Raw genomic sequence first — 24,256 nt, 5'->3', positions numbered from 1 at the left:
TTGAGTTTATTTTTGTGTATGTTGTTAGGGAGTGTTCTAATTTCATTCTTTTACATGTAGCTGTCCAGTTTTCCCAGCACCACTTATTGAAGAGACTGTCTTTTCTCCATTGTATATCTTTGCCTCCTTTGTCATAGATTAGTTGACCATAGGTGCGTGGGTTTATCTCTGGGCTTTCTATCTTGTTGGTTTATCTCTGGGCTTTCTATCTTGTTCCATTGATCTATGTTTCTGTTTTTGTGCCAGTACCATATTGTCTTGATTACTGTAGCTTTGTAGTATAGTCTGAAGTCAGGGAGTCTGATTTCTCCAGCTCCGTTTTTTTCCCTCAAGAGTGCTTTGGCTATTCGGGCTCTTTTGTGTCTCCATACAAATTTTAAGATGATTTGTTCTAGTTCCGCAAAAAATGCCATTGGTAATTTGATAGGGCTTGCATTGAATCTGTAGATTGCTTTGGGTAGTATAGTCATTTTCACAATATTGATTCTTCCAATCCAAGAATATGGTATATGTCTCCACCTGTTGGTATCATCTTTAATTTCTTTCATCAGTGTCTTATAGTTTTCTGCATGCAGGTCTTTTGTCTCCCTAGGTAGGTTTATTCCTAGGTATTTTATTCTCTTTGTTGCAATGGTAAATGGGAGTGTTTCCATAATTTCTCTTTCAGATTTTTCATCATTAGTGTATAGGAATGCAAGAGATTTCTGTGCATTAATTTTGTATCCTGCAACTTTACCAAATTCATTGATTAGCTCTAGTAGTTTTCTGGTGGCATCTTTAGGATTCCCTATGTATAATATCATGTCATCTGCAAACAGTGACAGTTTTACTTCTTCTTTTCCAACTTGTATTCCTTTTATTTCTTTTTCTTCTCTGATTGCCATGGCTAGGACTTCCAAAACTATGTTGAATAATAGTCGTGAGAGTGGACATCCTTGTCTCGTTCCTGATCTTAGAGGAAATGCTTCCAGTTTTTCACCATTGAGAATGATGTTTGCCATGGGTTTGTCATATATGGCCTTTATTATGTTGAGGTAGGTTCCCTCTCTGCCCACTTTCTGGAGAGTTTTTATCATAAATGGGTGTTGAATTTTGTCAGAAGATTTTTCTGCATCTATTGAGATGATCATATGGTTTTTCTTCTTCAATTTGTTAATATGGTGTATCACATTGATTGATTTGCATATATTGAAGAATCCTTGCATCTCTGGGATAAATCCCACTTGATCGTGGTGTATGATCCTTTTAATGTGTTGTTGGATTCTGTTTGCTAGTATTTTGTTGAGGATTTTAGCATCTATATTCATCAGTGATATTGGTCTGTAATTTTCTTTTTTTGTAGTATCTTTGTCTGGTTTTGGTATCAGGGTAATGGTGACCTCATAGAATGAGTTTGGGAGTGTTCCTTCCACTGCAATTTTTTGGAAGAGTTTGAGAAGGATGGGTGTTAGCTCTTCTCTAAATGTTTGATAGAATTCACCTGTGAAGCCATCTGGTCCTGGACTTTTGTTTGTTGGAAGATTTTTAATCACAGTTTCAATTTCATTACTTGTGATTGGTCTGTTTATATTTTCTGTTTCTTCCTGGTTCAGTCTTGGAATGTTTTACCTTTGTAAGAATTTGTCCATTTCTTCCAGGTTGTCCATTTTATTGGCATAGAGTTGCTTGTAGTAGTCTCTTAGGATGCTTTGTATTTCTGTGGTGTCTGTTGTAACTTCTCCTTTTTCATTTCTAATTTTATTGATTTGAGTCCTCTTCCTCTTTTTCTTGATGAGTCTGGCTAATGGCTTATCAATTTTGTTTATCTTCTCAAAGAACCAGCTTTTAGTTTTATTGATCTTTGCTATTGTTTTCTTTGTTTCTATTTCATTTATTTCCACTCTGATATTTATGATTTCTTTCCTTCTGCTAACTTTGTGTTTTGTTTGTTCTTCTTTCTCTTGTTTCTTTAGGTGTAAGGTTTGATTGTTTACTTGAGATTTTTCTTGTTTCTTTAGGTAGGCTTGTATAGCTATAAACTTCACTCTTAGAACTGCTTTTGCTGCATCCCATAGGTTTTGAATCATCGTGTTTTCATTGTCATTTGTCTCTAGGTATTTTTTGATTTCCTCTTTGATTTCTTCAGTGATCTCTTGGTTATTTAGTAATGTATTGTTTAGCCTCCATGTGTTTGTGTTTTTTACGTTTTTTTCCCTGTAATTCATTTCTAATTTCATAGCATTGTGGTCAGAAAAGATGCCTGATACGATTTCAATTTTCTTAAATTTCCTGAGGCTTGATTTGTGACCCAAGATGTGATCTATCCTGGAGAATGTTCTGTGCGCACTTGAGAAGAAAGTGTAATCTGCTCTTTTTGGATGGAATGTCCTATAAGTATCAATTAACTCTATGTGGTCTACTGTGTCATTTAAAGCTCTGTTTCCTTATTTATTTTCATTTTGGATGATCTGTCCATTGGTGTAAGTGAGGTGTTAAAATCCCCCACTATTATTGTGTTACTGTCGATTTCCTCTTTTATAGCTGTTAGCAGTTGCCTTATGTATTGAGGTGCTCCTATGTTGGGTGCATATATATTTATAATTGTTATATCTTCTTCTTGGATTGATCCCTTGATCATTATGTAGTGTCCTTCCTTGCCTCTTGTAACATTCTTTATTTTAAAGTCTATTTTATCTGATATGAGTATAGCTACTCCAGCTTTCTTTTGATTTCCATTTGCATGGAATATCTTTTTCCATCCCCTCACTTTCAGTCTGTATGTGTCCCTAGGTCTGAAGTGGGTCTCTTTTAGACAGCATATATATGGGTCTTGTTTTTGTATCCATTCAGCAAGCCTGTGTCTTTTGGTTGGAGCATTTACTCCATTCACGTTTAAGGTAATTATCGATATGTATTTTCCTATGACCATTTTCTTAATTGTTTTGGGTTTGTTTTTGTAGGTCCTTTTCTTCTCTTGTGTTTCCCACTTAGAGAAGTTCCTTTAGCATTTGTTTTAGAGCTGGTTTGGTGGTGCTGAATTCTCTTAGCTTTTGCTTGTCTGTAAAGTTTTTGATTTCTCCATCAAATCGGAATGAGATCCTTGCTGGGTTGAGTAATCTTGGTTGTAGGTTCTTCCCTTTCATCACTTTAAGTATATCATGCCACTCCCTTCTGCCTTGTAGAGTTTCTGCTGAGAAATCAGCTTTTAACCTTATGGGAGCTCCCTTGTCTGTTATTTGTCATTTTTCCCTTGCTGCTTTCAATAATTTTTCTTTGTCTTTAATTTTTGCCAATTTGATTACTATGTGTCTCGGCGTGTTTCTCCTTGGGTTTATCCTGTATGGGACTTGCTGTGCTTCCTGGACTTGGGTGGCTATTTCCTTTCCCATGTTAGGGAAGTTTTTGACTATAATCTCTTCACATATTTTCTCTGGTCTTTTCCTTCTCTCTTCTCCTTCTGGGACCCCTATAATGCGAATGTTGTTGCGTTTAATGTTGTCCCAGAGGTCTCTTAGGCTGTCTTCATTTCTTTTCATTCTTTTTTCTTTAGTCTGTTTTGCAGCCGTGAATTTCACCATTCTGTCTTCCAGGTCACTTATCCGTTCTTCTGCCTCAGTTATTCTGCTATTGATTCCTTCTAGTGTAGTTTTCATTTCAGTTATTGTATTGTTCATCTCTGTTTGTTTGTTCTTTAATTCTTCTAGGTCTTTTTTTTTTTTTAATTTTATTTATTTATTTATTTATGGCTGTGTTGGGTCTTCGCTTCTGTGTGAGGGCTTTCTCCAGTTGTGGCAAGTGGGGGCCACTCCTCATCGCGGCACGCGGGCCTCTCACCATCGCGGTGTCCCCCGCCGCAGAACACAGGCTCCAGACGCACAGGCTCAGTAATTGTGGCTCACGGGCCCAGCCACTCCGCGGCATGCGGGATCCTCCCAGACCAGGGCTCGAACCCGTGTCCCCTGCATTGGTAGGCAGACTCTCAACCACTGCGCCACCAGGGAAGCCCTCTTCTAGGTCTTTGTTAAACATTTCTTGCATCTTCTCGATCTTTGCCTCCATTCGTATTCGGAGGTCCTGTATCATCTTCATCATCATTATTCTGAATTCTTTTTCTGGAAGGTTGCTTATCTCCACTTCATTTGGTTGTTTTTCTTGGGTTTTATCATGTTCCTTCATCTGGTATATATCCCTCTGCCTTTTCATCTTGTCTGTCTTTCTGTGAATGTGGTTTTTGTTCCACAGGCTGCAGGATTATGGTTTTTCTTACTTCTGCTGTCTGCCCTCTGGTGGTTGAGGCTATCTAAGAGGCTTGATGGGAGGCTCTGGTGGTGGGTAGAGCTGACTGTTGCTGTGGTGGTCAGAGCTCAGTAAAACTTTAATCCACTTGACTGTTGATGGGTGGGGCTGGGTTCCCTCCCTGTTGGTTGTTTTGCCTGAGGCCACCCAACACTGGACCCTACCTGGGCTCTTTGTTGGGGCTAATAACAGTCTCTGGGAGGGCTCACACCAAGGAGTACTTCCCAGAACTTCTGTTTCCAGTGTCCTTGTCCCCACCGGGAAACAGAGCCACCCCCTGCCTCTGCAGGAGACCTTCCAACACTAGCAGGTAAGTCTGGTTCAGTCTCCCCCGGGGTCACTGCTCCTTCCCCTGGGTCCCAATGTGCACACTATTTTTTGTGCACCTTCCCAGAGTGGGGTCTCTGTTTCCCCCAGTCCTGTCAAAGTCCTGCAATCAATTCCCACTAGGCTTCAAAGTCTGATTCTCTATGAATTCCTCCTCCCATTGCCGGACCCCCAGGTTGGGAAACCTCACGTGGGGCTCAGAACCTTCACTCCAGTGGGTGGACTTCTGTGGTATAAGTGTTCACCAGTCTGTGAGTCACCCACCCACCAGTTATGGGATTGATTTTACTCTGATTGTGCCCCTCCTACTGTATCATTGTGGCTTCTCCTTTGTCTTTGGATGTGGGGTATCTTTTTTGGTGCATTCCTGTGTCTTTCTGTCGATGATTGTCCAGCAGCTAGCTGTGATTCTGGTGTTCTCGCAAGAGGGAGTGAGAGCACGTCCTTCTACTCCACCATCTTTGTTCCTCTTCTTTTCAAGATTTTTGTTTTTAATTCTTGTAACTTGGTGAATTTTCACTAGGCCAGATCATTGCTAGGTCAATGAATGATTTATGTTGATTTATGTGGCATTTCCTGTTTCCTTTGTGGTAGAAAAAGACATTCTTCAGCATTGCCTTGCTCTGACTTTCTTAAATACTCCTAGCATTTGTTTCAAGGCGGGGGATTAAACTGTGCTCACCTTGTCTAAGCTAATGTGTCCTTTGCACCATGACCAGGGACTGGGGAGTCCAGCACAAACTGATTGAAGCAAAAGGTTGCTGATTATATTGTAGGTCTACTTTGTAGAGGGAAGTAGTTTGGCTTTTTTCTAAATGTTTCTATGTAGTACTCAGAGGAAGCTGTTCTTCCTCAAACTTGGAAGGCCTCTTTACTTCATTTTTTCAAAATATAAGAACCCGCATCTAGAGTCTGGTGTTGCATTTTTTTCCTCCCCTATATTCTGGATAATACAAATGTTAGGGTTCATTCAAACTGTTCATGTGGAGACAATAGTTTTAGTTACAAGTATAAGTGGCTATATAAGGGATAAACCCTGTGTTTTTTGGAGAATTTTCATAGGAAAAAAAAAACTTTAAAGGATTTTAACTGGAATTATCCTTCTGAGAATTTCTCCTGTCATTTATATATGCTGAGGCTTAAGTATGACTTAGGTCATAAATAACATCAGAATTCAAAGGAGCTCTAGAGGTTCCATCCCGTCTTTTGTTTACTTTCCAGCAAGAATAAAATTTGAATCAAGTCTAGACCTCAGGGCACTGGGCTCCTAACCTGGGGTGTAGTCTCTATACCACAGAAGGTGGAAAGAATGAAAAGGAGCCTTGGACCTGTCTTACCCCAACCTTCCTTGCACAGATGAGAAGACAGGCCCATATGCACTCAGGTCTTCTGGTTCCTGGCCATGTTTCTTCATAAATCACCAACTATATTAAATCAGATGATCTCCTTTCAGTAGCTAGAATATTCAAAAATAAGACAGATGGTCTGGAGTTTAGTTTAGATTGGTCTCTCTACTATACTTATAATAGAAAGTAGCTTGGAGTTTAAAACCCCAGTACTTTCTAAAAATAGCTGTAGCTTTTCTAGAACCTGGTCAAAAACAGGCAGTACTTTACCTTATGGCCAGTAGAGGGCAATCAAATTAATACAATCCTTTTGAGCTGTTGGGCTTTCAATTAATGTATAGATATGAATAAATAAGAGAAAGAACCAAATTAGTCTAAATATTTTAAAACAAACCGTTTAATAAATATCCACCAAATGGAGGAAACACATTTTGCTTTATATACTACAGTCATTCACCAAGGAGTATTACAGTTATAGCACAGCCCATAAGAATTTATTAATTAAGCCCCTAAAATCCAGGTTGCTTATTCCTCCATCACTGTCAAGGTCTGGTGGCAGTCAGGTAGAAGACACAGGCATGGGACTTGCCATGTGTTTTTGTAACAATTTTATAATTTTCATATTAGCAGCAACAGACAGCCATACACTGCCAGAGTGAAAGGACCTCATAACAAATGTGATGGGGAGTAGTTCTTAAGTCATTCTTCATACCTCCCTCTCCCTTCCTATTCGATTTTCAGGGACTCAGTGATAAACAAAACACTGGTGGAGGATTCCACCTCCCTGGCTCATTCCACAGGCCGCATAAATCAGGTCTGCTCTTTATTAGAGCCATGGGCAGGTTGGCCACATTTGGAGACAGAATGAATGGCCCCATAGTCAGTGGGGTTTTTACAATCTTGAGACATGGACGTGATTACTTTGAGAGTGAAGGCAAATACAGATTCCCTGGTAATTTATTCATTTATACATTTGGGAAACATGCATTGAACCCCTGATGTGTGCCAGCCACTGTGCTAAAAGCTGGAGGAACAAACACCAGTAAGACATTTTGCTTCATTTAAGGAGCCAAGTTGGACTATTTTTTAAAAATGATAAGTATATTAAAAATTCTAAAGGAAAAGAATACTACAGGAAATTAAACCTTTATTAAAGTTCTACTACTATGTGTAGTTACAACAGCTGACATTTATTAAACATTTACTATATACCAGAACTCTGCTAAACACTTTACATGCAATATTCCATTGAATCCTCATAATATACTTAGTCTATAGATGCTGTTTATAGTCTCCTGATACACAGGGATTTTAAGTAACTAGCCCAAGGTCATGCAACTGGAAATCAGAGACTATATCATATACATAAACTATATATGTAAATTATTACAAATGTAAGCATTGCACATGTAAGTAAGGATTTGAACCTGAGTCTTATTCCAGAGCTGGAGAGTGTAACAAAAAGACAGTGGATTTTTAAGTAGTGTGTGTAAGAATCACCTGGAAGCAGATTCGTTGACCATATTTTAGTGACTTGACCCTAATCATCTATAAACATCACCTAGAAAGCTTTTTAAACTTACCTATTTGGCCCCACCCCAGATCAATTGAACCAAAATCCCTGGATGTGGAGTCTAGGCCTCCTGTGAGTCTAATGTGCAGACAGGGTAGTGATCAGTTGACTCTTGGACAACATGGGGGTTAGGGAAACTGACCCCCACAAAGTTGAAAATCTGTGTATAACTTACAGTTGACCCTCAATAGCCATGATTCTGCATCGGCAGATTCAACAAACCATGGATCATGTAATATCTGTAATACCTATTTATTGAAAAAAATCTGCTTAAAAGTGGACCTGCGCAGTTCCAGCTATGTGGTTCAAGTGTCAGTTGTACCTTTAAAGGTCTGGGATGGGGCTCAGGAACCTGTATTTTTATATTCACCCCAGTGAGAAAACTTGCCTGAGCTCTACTGTTGATTAATCTAAACTATATCTAAACTACTGGGAGAAAGGAAATGGTTGTCCTCAGTGCAGCACACGATGAATTGAAGGAAGTGAAATCCCCAGCAGGTCAATACTAGAGGGAGCACGTGCTCCCAGGATTGGGTGAGAGATTGAGCACCTCCTTAAACTGTGCACCCTAGACACCTTACTTGCCTCACCTGAGTCCACCATCTTAGAGACACTCAGGGAAGTCACTGAGAGAGGAAGAGAGGGGAGATAAAGTTGGAGATTTAAAAAAGGGTTGATCTAGGGGTGGAGAAATTGATATTTCGATGAAGTTCTCCCAGTAATTACTGTTATTTGTGTTCTCCTTTGAGGAAGAAAGATAAAAAGAAGGCGGGGGGTGTGATGTGGACTCTGCTCTCCTTTGTAAGGGGAGCCAAAAGAGTAATAAGCCTGTATCGTGTCTAACATACGTGCCTAACATCATCTTATTTAATTCCATTAGATTCCTTTGGCAGTTATCATTTTATTATTATCTCCATTTTGTAGATACCAAGTGGAATCTCAGTCAAGGGTGGTCATTGGCCCAAGGCCACAGCACTTTAAGTGGCAAAGCTGGGATTTGAACCCAGATCAAGCTGGCTCCAAAGTCTGAGATAGTGCCACTGCCTCAGGCTGGCTCCCTGCACATGTGGAGACATTTAACATGTGACACAGCACCCACACCAGTGTGAAGTCATATTAAACTAACTGATCAAGTGAGGGGACCATCTTGTGTGGTAAGGAGAAACTTAGACCATGGTACTGAAACAAATGAGACAGCCATGGATGAAGAAATGTACTGAGCTGCATTCCTCATTTTGTGTGTGTGAATCACTCACCAAGCAGTAGTCCCCAGGTCTGTGGCTGAAGGAAAACTTCAAAGATGAAATCACCACAGTCTTGGCAAGCAGCACCTAGCTGCCCAAACAGTCATGGTGCATCATTCCACTTGTTTATGCAGTTGGGTAGTTAGCAAAGTTCGATTTTCCCTATTAAGGGTCAGAGTCTCAGACACAGGCAGGTTAACTGAGACCCTCTGAGTAGGAAGGGGCTGACCTATTCTTGAGCACGGCTGACCAGCCTCCTGAGTGGGGACAATAACGAGATCAGGGTGACACCTAATAAAGTGACAAATGTGCAGATGAGCACAAACCTGGCTGTCACTGTGGATTGTGCTGTGGACACCTGGGAGAGTGATTAGAAGGAAGCTGCTAAAGGAGCAAGTAATAGAGTTACTCTTATAGTCACCTCAAAGCCTTAAGTCTCTACCTGATCACAGGAGGCAGTATACTGGCACCCAAAGGAAGAAAACCATAGAGCTTTCCTCTGGTGCTAAATAGATTAATCAGGGCCAGGTGCTAAAACTACCTCAGGAAATTGTTTATAAAACACAGATTTTTGGTGTCACCTCTCAGATGCTGATTAGAAGATCAGGGGAGGTTTTTGGGTAGTTTCAAAATCTCTCCAAGTTATTCTTATCACCTTAGACTGAGCCCTACAATTCTAAAAACTTAAAGTCAAAGATAAAAAAAAGAAGTGAAGAGGTTGATCCATCAATCCAGCTTCTGGGTATATATCCAAAGGAGATGAAAACAGTATATCAAAGAGGTATTTGCATCCCCATGTTCACTGAGGCATTATTCACAATAGCCAAGGTGTGGAAACAACCTAAGCATCCATTAACAGATGAGTGAATAAAGCTGACGTGGTATATATATAAAATGGAATATCCTTAAGGTATGAGAAAGAAGGAAATCCTGCCATTTTTGACAACATGGATGGACCTTGAGGGTTTATGCTAAGTGAAATAAGCCAGAGAAAGACAAATATTGCATGATATCCCTTATATGTGGAATTTTTAAAAAGTCAGACTCATAGAAACAGAGAGTAGAAAAGTAGTTGCCAAGGGCTGGGGGTTGGGGGAAATAGGGAAAGGTTAAGATGAATAAGATCTGAGGATCTAATGTAAACCATGACTATAGTTGATAACACTGCATTTTGCTAAGAGAGTAGAACTTAAATGTTCTCACCAAAAACAGAAGAAAAAAAAGAGATAAATATGTGGGGTGATGCATATGTTAATTAACTAGATGGGGAGGATCCTTTCACAACGTATACGCATATCAAATCGTCATGATGTACACTTTAAATATCTTACAATTTTGTCAATTATATCTCAATAAAGCTGAAATAATTTTTAAAAAAGAAGTGATGAGGGCATGTGGATAGCAGGTAAAAAATCTAATACAATCCCTGAATCCATGAATTTATATTCATGTCAAGATTAACTGTCTTCCATATAGGGTGCGGTAAGTGAGTGTATATCTGGGATAAGATGCATTTTGGATTTTGCTTAATTTTAATTCTTAAAATTAAGAATCATTTCTCATTCTTAAATCTGTAATGCAGTTGAGAAAATTTTATTTACCAACATTCTTCTTGAGGAGAACACTGTATTTGTTTTGGAGAAATGCTCAGAAAAATTGCTTAGTAAGGGGTGGGGACATGTTTTAAGTGCCTTTGTTTTCCTGAAAATCTTGGTGTTTGGGTTTGCCTGTTAAGAACTGAGGGAGTGTGGAATATGAGAGAAAGTAATTTAAAATTCCACAAGGGAAGGAACAGGATCCAGGAAAAGAGAGTCATATGTGGCAGGGTGGCTAAGGAGGGATTTTGGAGAAAAGAATTGTCTGTGGATTTTAATTTTTAGTGAAATGCCATGAACTCCAAAATATGATCATTCTTCATGACTTCATCACTCTTCAGTGCAGACTACCAAGAAAAAAAGAGCAGAAGAGAAAGAGAGAGAGGGAGAGAAGGAGGAAGGAAGGAATTCATTAACTAGTGTACCTACAAATTACTTTAGAACATTCCTATTTAAATCTTGTGCTATATGAGTTTAGCTTAATTTTATCCATACCCTGGGAACAGCTAACATTTGAAGTGCCTTGGAAAAGAATACATACTCCAGAGGGTAGCATTTGAGAGACAATGACTAGGAGTCAACAGTTCAAAGGCAGCCGTGATAAGCAGTCAACACTCCATATCTAAATCTACACCTAGAGACTTTGTGGATTAACACAAGAAATGTTAGAAATAATTTTTTTTTATTGGTGAAATGAATGTTATTCAAAACATGTGGATTGACTAGAAGTACCATATGGTCACAACTGCCCTTGAGTGAATGAGGTATGAGGATCTAGCAAGCCCCAAACCCTTGCACTCCTTTCTAGTGGTGCCCTTAGCTTGGTCCTATATCCAGCTTCTTAATAGAAGGTTTGGTTGCCTGATTCCAACTAGAAGATTGGCTGGATTTTGCTGCTAACATAGTGTCAGCTCAAGTGACACATAGTGTTTGGCTCAAGTAACCCTTTCACACAAGGATCCTTCTGAAAGTGCCTCAAAGAACAGAGAGATGGTGCTTTACCACCTCACAAAGAAAGTAAAAACTTTTGTGTATATGCTCGTGAATACAGGTCTGTATGTGTTCTAGAAATCAGTTGGAGACATGTATATATTGAAGCATCCCATATAGTGACCAGTTATGGGGGAAGGGACCTAGCCCTCACCAGTATCTCATTACTGGAGGACATTGACATGCACCCTAAAATCCTCCCAACTGAATGACAGCACTGGCTTAAACCATACTCAGGCTTGCTGAGACTAGACTTCTTATGGGAATCTATTAAAGATCTGAGTTGACAACTGTGTGGAAAAGGGAACAGTTGATATTGAGACCATGAGTCAGAGTAGCAAAAAAAAATATTTAGAAGGCATAGTTGGCAATCAGGACAATTATTTCCTTCAAAGGGTACAAAACTATAATATAGGAAAGACTTTGATAAGCGATATAGTAAGACTGAGAAATCAAAGGAGGGCAAGACAGGTACCAATGATGGGGGGCGGGGGCATTGGGTGGATATCAGAAAAGGCTTGATGCGTGAGATATGTTTGAGGATGAAAGAGATTATCAACATACCAAATGAGAGGCAGGGTATAGGGAGAAGGCTGTCAGGAAGTGGGTATTTCAAGAGTCAGGAATGGTAATGGGGGAAGTGGGATATGACAAGACATATTTCAAGAATTTTGAAAGGTTTAAATGCTGTAGGGGATATTACATTTCATTTCCTCTCCCTGATTACTCTGTTTAGAAGCTGCTTGCCTCTCTCTTGCCCACTTTCACAAAGAATTGTTTGTTTGTTTACTTTTGTAGTTATGGTAGGGTCATGCCAGATGTTGGCTTGTCTGTTCTTCTTGAGAGTGCTGTTGCACTTGAGAATACGTTGTACCTTTTTGATCTCAAACATAGAGAAAATGGAGGAAGATAGGAACCCTTCATCTTTTCAATGCCAAAACCACCTGTGTTGATATACTGTCTCTTTTCTTTCCCTCCTATTTCTATGAAGACAGTGTCTATCTAACTATTAAAAACCAATCCGAATGCTTTCGATCTAGATCCCAATCTCTTTTACCGTCTCAATGTTTTTGCTCCTGCAATATCTTCCTTCACTCCTGAATCATCATATTATCCCTCTTCATTCCCATTATCATACAAATATGCTCTGGGATCTCCTGTGAAAAAAAATTGATCTCTTTTTTCCCTCCAGCTCTTACTCTTTGCTCGCTTCACATAAAATCTTGAGATATTTGTCTAAAAGCACTATTCCACTTCCTCATTAGCATTCTCTTCCCAACTCACCTGATAGATTTCCTTCCCCATCACTCCTCTACAGCCACTGTTGTCAGGGTCACCAGTAATCTCTGTGTTGCCAAATTTGGTAGGTGATGGATGCTCTGTTCTTACCTACCATGACCTTACAGTGGCATCAGATATGGTTCGCTACTGCCTCCTTGAACCACTTCTTAGAGCTCACAAGACTGCACACTTTATTCTTCCTCGTCTTTAATTGGCAACTCTTCAAATTCCTTGGCTGGCCTTCTCTAATCAATCTGTAAGTGTGGCATCTGGTGTGGGTCTGCCCTAGTAACCACCTAGGTTCTTTCACCCCAGCTCCAATAGCTAGCCAGTTCTCCAGGACTCTGTTTCCCACAGCTGACTTGACATTTACACGTGGATGTCTAGCCAGCATCTCAAATTTACCATGGTTAAATGAAACTCTTGCCTTTTACCCTCAAACGTCCTCCACACTACAACTTTCCCCAACCAGGTAAATAGCCTGAACACCCAACTGATTACTAAAGCCCCCAAAATCAAAGTAATTCTAGATACCTAGTAATTCAGTATGAAGGCAAGCTTTCCGGACTCTACCTCTAAAACAAATCCAAAGATGTTAAGGATCTCTAATGGCTGCATATCACACTTAGAATAAAATTTAATCTCCTTACCCTGACGTATGTAGCCAACAGGATCTGGTCCCTTCCTACTTCCTCAATGTCAGTGTGTACCACCCCCTACCCCCACTCATTATGCTCTAGGGCAGCTTACTAGCCATTTTGATCTGTGAACATGTTAAGCACTTTCCTGCTTCAGGGTCCAGTACCATCTATTTTCTCTACTTGCATTTTTTCCCTTGTCATCTATATATGATTTCTTCCTTCTAATCCGGATCTCAGACTAAATGATATCATCTCTAAGAGGCCTTTTCTCACTACCCAATCCATGGTAGCCACCTTGCCACTCTTTCACCTCTTGCTATTATTCTTGGCATATGAAGTTCTTGTTTATTTATTCAGATATATATACATCTGGTCCCAGAAAGATGTAAGCTCCATGAGAGAAGGCACTTGTCTTTGTACCTAAAACAGTGACTGCCAGGTATGAGTGCTCAAAAAATCTTTGTTAAAATAATGAATGAAACATTGTAATAGTTTGTCTTAGAACTTTAGCTCACTGGAGGATTGCTTTAATTTAGCAATGGACCTTTAGACAGGGTAGCAGAAGCTCAAGTGCATTGTTGGAAGCAACTTTGGATATATCTTCTCTATAAACTGACCTGGTTGAGTAAGAATCAGGATGCAAAATCACTAGCCTCCAAATTAGTGTGGATGCAGAGTTATATGTTTGTACAAAAACATACTAACACACATGAAAGATGAGAAAGAGTTGACTTTAATAACCTCAACTCTTCCTAAAAAGACTTAGAAGACTTAGGTCAATATCTGTCCTTAGTATGACACTTGCCAAAAAGTTGATGTGACATTGGCCTGGGTTGTTAGCACTGTTGTTTAAGACTTAGGATAGTGTTAGTACCATTATATTCCAAGTTGGTGAGACCCTCGCTACTCAAAATGTTGTCCTCAGACCAGCAGCACTGGCATGATCTGGCAAGTTGTTTGAAATACGGAATCTCAGGCCCCATCCCAGACCTCCTGAATCATAATCTACATTTTAACAAGATCCTTAGATGTTTCATACACACAGTAAAATATGACAAGCATTGTGCTTAGACCATTTCCTCGTAAACCTAAGTATTGTTTTGGGTGCTATAATTTATGAGGGATAAAGACAAGCCTGATACCTATCAACGCATGATTAGCATAAGAACGTGTGAGTGTATATATATACATATATATGTATGTATGTATATATGTATATATATATAATGGAATATTACTCAGCTATAAAAAAAGAATGAAATATTGCCATTTTCAGCAATGTGGATGGACCTAGAAAATATTGTGTTTAGTGAAATAAGTCAGATAGAGAAAGACAAATACTATACGATACCACTTATACTTGGAATCTAAAAATTAATACATATGAATCTATATACAAAACAGAAACAGATTCACAGACATAGAAAACAAACATGGTTACCAGAGGGAAGGGGGGGGAAGGACAAATGGGGCTGACAGATACAAACTACTGTACATATAATAGATAAGCAACAAGGATTTACTGTATAACACAGGGAAATATATCCAATATCTTGTAATAACCTATAATGGAATATAATCTGCAAATAAATAGAATCACCATGCTGTACACCTGAAACTAATACAGTGTTTTAAATAAACTATACTTCAATTAAAAAAAAGAAAAGACAAACCTGAAAGAGAGTAAGTGGGGTGGTGAAAATACCTGAAACCAGGTCGCAAGTGAAGGTAGCCCCCTTCCAGATGAGACAGTCAAAATATGTTAGAGTAGGCCTGGGCACCAACCATTCAAAACAGAGGTCAACTCTAGCACAGGAGCAGGGTCCTAGAGCATACTTCACTAGTGTCACTCCTTCAATTAGTATAGAGATATTGGGGAACTATCCCTGGAAGGGGTCAGGGTAGCCAGGTGATGGGGGGAGAGGAGATAAAGAAGGGGCTTGTGGCAATGGTTGTTTATCACAAATAATTTTTATATAAACATCAATATTTTAATAAATGGTGTGGCAAAATAGTAAATATGTTTTGAAATCATCCTCTTTCTGTCATTTGTTTCCTGTACATACCACTATTATTTGGCTTATCATGTTATTGTGTTATTAGTTGATTCAATGTCTGTCTCCCCTATTAAACCATATCTCCTTGATATACAACCTATGTTTTATTCCTGACGTCAGTGAGTACTCAATTAGCTTTTGCTAAAGTGAATGAATGAACAAACAAATAAACAAGTGAATATGTAAGGCAGTCATAAGGTCAGACTTATTCTTTGTCATCTTAGAATGCAAAACCAGTGTACTGGGTGGAAATAACAGTGAAGATTTGGATTTAACCTTAAAGACGAAACTTCTCTTAAGAAAGTATAAGAAAATGGATTGAGCTTCTTTGGCAGGAGTCAAATTCCCTGGTACCAAAAATATTCAAATAATCTAATAAACCATTTGCTGTACAAACTGTGTAAACAAGCCTATTTATAGATGGTGAAACTCAAATAGCCATAAATATCTGAAAAATTTGCTCAGACTCACTGGGATTCAGGGGAAATTAAAATTGCAGAAGCATACCATTTCAAACACATCATATGCACATATTTTAAAATCTGATTGCACCAGCTGTGGGCATAGGGTATGGTGGTTCAAACTGTTATAACCACTTTAGAAAGATCTAATTTATTTCAAGATAGGCATATTCTATAATTAAGCAATTCTACTTTTAGGCATCCATTCTAGATTTTTTTTAAAAATTAGATATCCTAGTGCATAAACAATGAGATCTACACAAGAATCTTCATTGCAGCACAATTTGAAATGGCTAAAAAAAAGTGGTGGACTCCAACTATTTATTAGTAGAGGAATGGATGAATCAATGATAATTTATAAGGGTATACTACATAGCAGTTAAAATGAATTGAGTCTGCAATATGATAAAGGAGAAAAGCAAGCTGAAAAGTATGGATATGACTAAATACATTTTACATAACTTTAACCACACCCTAAACAATAATTTATGGGGATTATGGGTACAAAACCAAAATGATGCATGCCAATGATTTATACCAACTCTAGAAGTGAGGTTCCTCAAGGGAGGGGGTGATAAGGAGAAGGATGGGGAGTAGAACTTCAGTTCTACCTGTAATATTTATTTATATTTTTTAAAGAAGGAGATCCTGGCACATTTAGCATGTCAACTTCTCTTCCAAAAGTGTGAGGGAGACATTGGTGTATATTATTGCCTGATTTTTTTTGGTATTTTACAACATATAATAAATTTTAAAAATTAAGGGGAACAAATTGTCATGGAAGTTAAGGAGGTGGAGAATAGGAGCATCAGTTAGATTCTATTGGAAGCTTGTTCACTGGGGTGGCCTGGAACTTTTTCTCTAAGGGTGGACAAAAAAAGGTAGACCTAGGGTTCTGAGACTCCTAGTCAATACACAGCTAAGCCTTATAAGACACTTTCACAGGCTTCTTGCTGAGCCCTTGATTCCTGACAGCAGGAGCTCTGCTTTCATTAGGGGGAATACCCACCAAGTTCAAAAAGGAAATGCAGGTCAGAGAAAATGTGATGGATAAAGATCAATGAGGTCCTCAAATCTGAGGGTGGGGACCCTCAGACCTGCTTCTTCATTGACTTCAGCTCCTGTGCCCCTATATTGGCAGACAGGTGAACCTTATCACCATGCTTCCTTGTATTTTTCACAAGCATTATCCTGTCAGATATTCACAATGCTTGTGAGATAAGTCATGGCATCTTGGTTTTAGAGGTGAGGAGGCAAAGGTTCAATAAATTAAATGGTTTGCTCAAGATCAGGCAATTATCAAAAGGACGTGGAGATTGTACCAAAGTTTCCTGACTCTGATTATTTTCTTTCTAACACTTTCCAGCTATTTCGTGTTGTTCCCTTACCTGCATCCAACATGGTCTTGATGTAGCAAGAGGCATACATAAAAGATATTTGTCAAACAGAAACAGGGTCAGAGTTTGGGGACTGGAGAGAAAAAGAGGGAATGGAAGTAAATATACCAAAACTCAGGCCAGGAGAGTAATAAATTTAGTACTGAATTAGTGTGTGCTTCCTGGCAAAAGTGAGATATATGGTTTTATGGGCTTTTTTTTTTTTAACATCTTTATTGGAGTATGATTGCTTTAAAATGGTGTGTTAGTTTCTGCTTTATAACAAAGTGAATCAGCTATACATATACATATATCTCCATATCTCTTCCGTCTTGCATCTCCCTCCCTCCCACCCTCCCTATGCCAACCCTCTAGGTGGTCACAAAACAGCGAACTGATCTCCCTGTGCTACTTGGCTGCTTCCCACTAGCTATCGGTTTTACATTTAGTGGTGTATATATGTCCATGCCACTCTCTCACTTTGTCCCAGCTTACCCTTCCCCCTCCGCGTGTCCTCAACTCCATTCTCTAGTAGGTCTGCATCTTTATTCCCGTCCTGCTCCTAGGATCTTAATGACCTTTTTTTTTTTTTTTTTTAGATTCCATATATATGTGTTAGCATATGGTATTTGCTTTTCTCTTTCTGACTTACTTCACTCTGTATGACAGACTCTAAGTCCATCCACCTCACTACAAATACCTCAATTTCGTTTCTTTTTATGGCTGAGTAATATTCCATTGTGTATATGTGCCACATCTTCTTTATCCATTGATCTCTCGATGGACACTTAGGTTGCTTCCATGTCCTGGCTATTGTAAGTAGAGCTGCAATGAACATTGTGGTACGTGACTCTTTTTGAATTATGGCTTTCTCAAGGTATATGCCCAGTAGTGGGATTGCTGGGTCATATGGTAGTTCTATTTTTACATTTTTAAGGAACTTCCACACTCTTCTCCATAGTGGCTGTATCAATTTACATTCCCACCAAGGGAGAAGGGTTCCCTTTTCTCCACACCCTCTCAGGCATTTTTTGTTTGGAGATTTTATGATGGCCATTCTGACCAGTGTGAGGTGATACCTCAATGTAGTTTTGATTTGCATTTCTCTAATGATTACTGATGTTGAGCATTCTTTCATGTATTTGTTAACAATTTGTATATCTTCTTTGGAGAAATGTCTATTTAGGTATTCTGCCCACTTATGGATTGGGTTCTTTGTTTTATTGATATGGAGCTGCATGAGCTGCTTGTAAATCTTGGAGATTAATCCTTTGTCAGTTGCTTTGTTTGCAAATATTTTCTCCCATTCTGAGGGCTGTCTTTTCTTCTTATTTATGGTTTCCTTTGCTGTGCAAAAGCTTTTAAGTTTCATTAGGTCCCATTTCTTAATTTTTGTTTTTATTTCCATCTCTCTAGGAGGTGGGTCAAAAATGATCTTGCTGTTATTTATGTCATAGAGTATTCTGCCTATGTTTTCCTCTAAGAATTTTATAGTGTCTGGCCTTATATTTAGGTCTTTAATCTATTCTGAGTTTATTTTTGTGTATAGTGTTAAGGAGTGTTCTAATTTCATTCTTTTACATATATCTGTCCAGTTTTCCCAGCACCACTTATTGAAGAGGCAGTGTTTTCTCCATTGTATATTCTTGCCTCCTTTATCAAAAATAAGGTGACCATAGGTGTGTGGAGTTATCTCTGGGTTTTCTATCCTGTTCCACTGATCTATATTTTTGTTTTTGTGCCAGTACCATACTCTCTTGATTACTGTAGCTTTGTAGTATAATCTGAAGTCAGGAAGCCTGATTCCTCCAGCTCCATTTTTCTTTCTCAAGATTGCTTTGGCTATTCAGGGTCTGTGAAAAATGCCAGTGGTAGTTTGATAGGGATTTCACTGAATCTGTAGATTGCTTTGGGTAGTATAGTCATTTTCACAATGTTGATTCTTCCAATCCAAGAACATGGTATATCTCTCCATCTATTTGTATCATCTTTAATTTCTTTCATTGGTGTCTTATAGTTTTCTGCATACAGGTCTTTTGTCTCCTTAGTTAGGTTTATTCCTAGATATTTTATTCTCTTTGTTGCAATGTTAAAAGGGTGTGTTTCCTTAATTTCTCTTTCAAATTTTTCTTCATTAGAGTATAGGAATGAAAGAGGTTTCTGTGCATTAAGTTTGTGTCCTGATACTTTACCAGATTCATTGATTAGCTCTATTACTTTTCTGGTAACATCTTTAGGATTCTCTATGTAGAGTATCATGTCATCTGCAAACAGTGACAGCTTTACTTCTTCTTTTCCCAATTGGATTCCTTTTATTTCTTTTTCTCCTCTGATTGCTGAGGCTAAAACTTCCAGAACTATGTTGAATAATACTGGTGAGAGTGGGCAACCTTGTCTTGACACTGATCTTAGAGGAAATGGTTTCAGGTTTTCACCATTGAGAATGATGTTGGCTGTGGGTTTGTCATATATGGCCTTTATTATGTTGAGGTAGGTTCCCTCTATGCCTACTTTCTGGAGGGTTTTTACAATAAATGGGTGTTGAATTTGTCGAAAGCTTTCTCTGCATCTATTGAGATGATCATACGGTTTTTATCCTTCAATTTGTTATATGGTGTATCACATTGATTGATTTGCGTATATTGAAGAATCCTTGCATTCCTGGGTTAAACCCCACTTGATCATGGTGTATGATCCTTTTAATGTGCTGTTGGGTTCTGTTTGCTTGTATTTTGTTGAGGATTTTTGCATCTATGTTCATCAGTGATATTGGTCTGTAGTTTTCTTTTATTGTGACATCTTTGTCTGGTTTTGGTATCAGGGTGATTGTGGCCTCATAGAATCAGTTTGTGAGTGTTCCACACTCTGCTATATTTTGGAAGAGTTTGAGAAGGATAGGTGTTAGCTGTTCTCTAAATGTTTGATAGAATTCTCCTGTGAAGCCATCTGGTCCTGGGCTTTTGTTTTTTGGAAGATTTTAAACCACAGTTTCAATTTCAGTGCTTGTGATTGGTCTGTTCATATTTCTTCCTGTTTCAGTCTCGGAAGGTTGTGCATTTCTAAGAATTTGTCCATTTCTTCCAGGTTGTCCATTTTATTGGCATAGAGGTGCTTTTAATTATCTCTCATGATCATTTGTATTTCTTCCGTGTCAGTTGTTACTTCTGCTTTTCCATTTCTAATTCTACTGATTTAAGTCTTCTCTGTTTTTTTCTTGATGAGTCTGGCTAATGGTTTATCAATTTTGTTTATCTTCTCAAAGAACCAGCTTTTAATTTTATTGATCTTTGCTCTTGTTTCCTTCATTTCTTTTTCTTTTATTTCTTATCTGATCTTTATGATTTCTTTCCTTCTGATAACTTTGGGTTTTTTTTCTTTCTTCTGTCTCTAATTGCTTTAGGTGTAAGGTTAGGTTGTTTATTTGAGATGTTTCTTGTGTCTTAAGGTAGGATTGCTATAAACTTCCCTCTTAGACCTGCTTTTGCTGCATCCCATAGATTTTGGGTCATTGTGTTTTCATTGTCATTTGTTTCTAGGTATTTTTTGAATTCTTCTTTGATTTCTTCAGTGATCTCTTGGTTATTTAGTAGTGTATTGTTTAGTCTCCATGTGTTTGTATTGTTTTTTGATCTTTTTCCTGTAATTGATATCTAGTCTCATAGTGTTTTGGTCAGAAACTATAGTTGATACAATTTCAGTTTTCTTTAATTTACCAAGGCTTGATTTGTGACCCAAGATATGATCTATCCTGGAGAAAGTTCCATGAGCAATTGAGAAGAAACTGTATTATGTTGTCTTTGGATGGAATATCCCATAAATATCAATTAAGTCCATCTTGTTTAATGTATTCTTTAACACTTGTGTTTTCTCATTTATTTTCATTTTGGATGATCTGTTCATTGGTGAAAGTGGGGTGTTAAAGTCCCGTAGTATGATTGTGTTACTGTCGATTTCCCCTTTTATGGCTGTTGGCATTTGTTTCATGTATTGAGGTGCTCCTATATTGGGTGCATAAATATTTACAATTTTTATATATTCTTTTTGGATTATCCTTTGATCATTATGTAGTTTCCTTCTTTGTCTCTTGCAATAGTCTTTATTTTAAAGTCTATTTTGTCTGATATGAGAATTGCTACTGCAGCTTTCTTTTGATTTCCATTTGCATGGAATATCTTTTTCCATCCCCTCACTTTCAGTCTGTATGTGTCCATAGGTCTGAAGTGGGTCTGTTTTATACAGCATATGTACGGGTCTTGTTTTCGTATCTATTCAGCCAGTCTATGTCTTCTGGTTGGAGCATTTAATCCATTTACATTTAAGGTAATTATCAGTATGTATGTTCCTATTACCGTTTTCTTAATTGTTTTGGGTTTTTTATTGTAGGTCTTTCCCTTCTCTTGTGTTTCCAGCCTAGAGAAGTTCCTTTATCATTTGTTGTACAGCTGGTTTGGTGGTGCTGAATTTTGTTAGCTTTTGCTTGTTTGTGAAGCTTTTCATTTCTCTGTCAAATCTGAATGAGATTCTCACTGGGTAATTTTGCTTGTAGGTTTTTCTCCTTCATCACTTTAAATATGTCCTGCCACTCCCTTCTGGCTTGCCGAGTTTCTGCTGCAAGATCAGATGTTAACCCTATGGGGATTCTCTTGCATGTTATTTGTTGCTTTTCCCTTGCTTCTTTGAATATTTTTTTCTTTGTATTTAAATTTTGATAGTTTTATTAATTTGCGTCTTGGCATGTTTCTCCTTGGATTTATCCTGTATGTGACTGTCTGTGCTTCCTGGACTTGATTGACTATTTCCTTTCCCATATTAGGGAAATTTTCAACTATAATCTCTTCAAATATTTTCTCAGTCCCTTTCTTTTTCTCTTCTTCTTCTGGGACCCCTATAATTCGAATGTTGGTGCATTTAATGTTGTCCAGAAGTCTCTGAGACTGCCCTCAATTCTTTTAATTCATTTTTCTTTATTCTACTCTGCAGTAGTTATTTCCACTATTTTATCTTCCAGGTCACTTATTCATTTTTCTGCCTCAGTTATTCTGCTATGATTCCTTCTAGAATATTTTAAATTTCGTTTATTGTGTTGTTCATCATTGCTTGTTTGCTCTTTTGTTTTTCTAGGTCCTTTTTCAACGTTTCTTGTATTTACTGTATTCTATTTCCAAGATTTTGAATCTTTACTATTATTATTCTGAATTCTTTTTCAGGCAGACTGCCGATTTCCTCTTCATTTGTTTGGTCTGGTGAGTTTTTTCCTTGCTGCTTCATCTGCTGTGTTTTTCTCTGTCTTCTCATTTTGCTTAATTTACTGTCTTTGGGGTCTCCTTTTTGCAGGCTGCAGGTTTGTAGTTCTAGTTCTCACTGCTTTTGGTGTCCACCCCCAGTGGCTAAGGTTGGTTCAGTGGGTTGTGTAGGCTTCCTGGTGGAGGGGACTGGTGCCTGTGTTCTGGTGGATGAGGCTGGATCTTGTGTATCTGGTGGGCAGATCCACGTCCGATGGTGTGTTTTGGGGTGTCTGTGACCTTAATATGATTTTAGGCTGCCTCTCTGCTAATGGGCATGGGGTTGTGTTCTTGTATTGCTAGTTGTTTGGCAATGGGTGTCCACCAGTGTAGCTTACTGGTCGTTGAGTGTAGCTAGGTCTTGGTGTTGATATGGAGATCTCTGGGAGATTTTCTCCATTTGATATTATGTGTAGCTGTGGGGCCTTGGGTGGATCAATGTCCTGAACTCGGCTCTCCCACCTCAGAGTCACAGGCCTGAAACCTGGCCAGAGCACCAAGACCCTGTCAGCCACATGGCTCAGAAGAAAAGGGAGAAAAAAAGAAAGAAAGAAAGAAAAAAAGAAAGAAAGAAAGAAAGAAAGAAAGAAAGAAAGAAAGAAAGAAAGAAAGAAAGAAAGAAAATAATAAAATAAAATAAAAGTTATTAAAATAAAAAATAAAAAATAATTATTAAAAATTAAAATGATTAAAAGAGTAATAAAAATTAAAAAGAAAGAAAGAAGGGAGCAACCAAACCAAATAAACAAATCCACCAATGATAATAAGTGCTAAAAGCTATACTAAAAAGTAAGAAAAAGAAGAAAAAGGTCAGACAGAACCCTCAGACAAATGGTAAAAGGAAGGCTATACAGACAATATCACACACACAAGCATAAACAAACACACTCAGAAAAAGAGAAAAAGGAAAAAATGTATATATATCATTACTCCCAATGTCCACTGCATCTATTTGGGATGATTCATTGTCTATTCAGGTATTCCACAGATGCAGGGTACATCAAGTTGACTGTGGAGATTTAATCTGCTGCTCCTGAGACTGCTGGTAGAAATTTCCCTTTCTCTTCTTTGTTCGCACAGCTCCTGGGGTTCAGCTTTGGATTTGGTTTCACCTCTGCGTGTAGGCTGCCTTAGGGCATCTGTTCTTTGCTCAGACAGGAACGGGTTAAAGTAGCAGCTGATTAGGCAGCTCTGGCTCACCCAGGCCAGGGGTTGGGATGCATACCGAATGTGGGGTGAGCCTGTGGTGGCAGTGGCTGGCGTGATGTTGCAGCAGCCTGAGGTGTACCATGTGTTCACCTGGGGAAGTTGTCTGTGGATCCTGGGAACCTGGTAGTGGCAGGCTGCACAGGCTTCTGGGAGGGGAGGTGTGGATAGTGACCTGTGCTTGCACACAGGTTTCTTGGTGGCTGCAGCAGCAGCCTTAGTGTCTCATGCCCGTCTCTGGGGTCTGCACTGATAGCTGCGGCTCACGCCCGTCTCTGGAGCTCGTTTTGGCAGCACTCTTAATGCCCTCTCCTCATGCACCTGAAAACAAAGAGGCATGAAAAAGTCTCTTGCTTCTTCGGGAGTTCCACACCTTTTCCCGGACACACTCCTGGCTAGCTGTGGTGCACTAACCCCCTTCAGGCTGTGTTCACGCAGCTAACCCCAGTTCTCTCCCTGGGATCTGACCTCTGAAACCTGAGACTCAGCTCCCAGCATCCACCCGTCCCAACGGGTGAACAGACAAGCCTCTTGGGCTGGTGAATGCTGGCTGGCACCGATCCTCCATGCGGTAATCTCTCTGCTTTGCCCTCTGCACCCCT

At 38.8% G+C, this 24,256-nt stretch overlaps 1 protein-coding gene across 6 annotated transcripts in view; it reads left to right on the top strand.

The window, feature by feature from the left end:
* CA10 (carbonic anhydrase 10) overlaps positions 1–24,256 on the top strand; it is a 618,162-nt gene that overhangs the window by 92,972 nt on the left and 500,934 nt on the right. For 3 of the 6 annotated variants that reach the window (XM_082440881.1, XM_082440883.1, XM_082440882.1), the window contains exon 3: positions 22,374–22,409. The exons of 2 other annotated variants lie outside the window; for them this stretch is intronic. In XM_082440881.1, the coding sequence (XP_082297007.1) occupies positions 22,374–22,409 (36 nt within the window). Of the gene's footprint in view, positions 1–22,373; positions 22,410–24,256 lie in introns of those variants that run through there. One more of the 6 variants, XM_082440886.1, reaches the window with a different exon arrangement.

Source organism: Balaenoptera physalus (assembly GCF_965194825.1).
Source record: "Balaenoptera physalus genome assembly, chromosome: 20".
Classification (NCBI taxonomy): Eukaryota; Metazoa; Chordata; class Mammalia; order Artiodactyla; family Balaenopteridae; genus Balaenoptera; species Balaenoptera physalus.
Note: the sequence above shows the minus strand (reverse complement) of the source record. Positions and strands in the feature narration are given on the sequence as shown.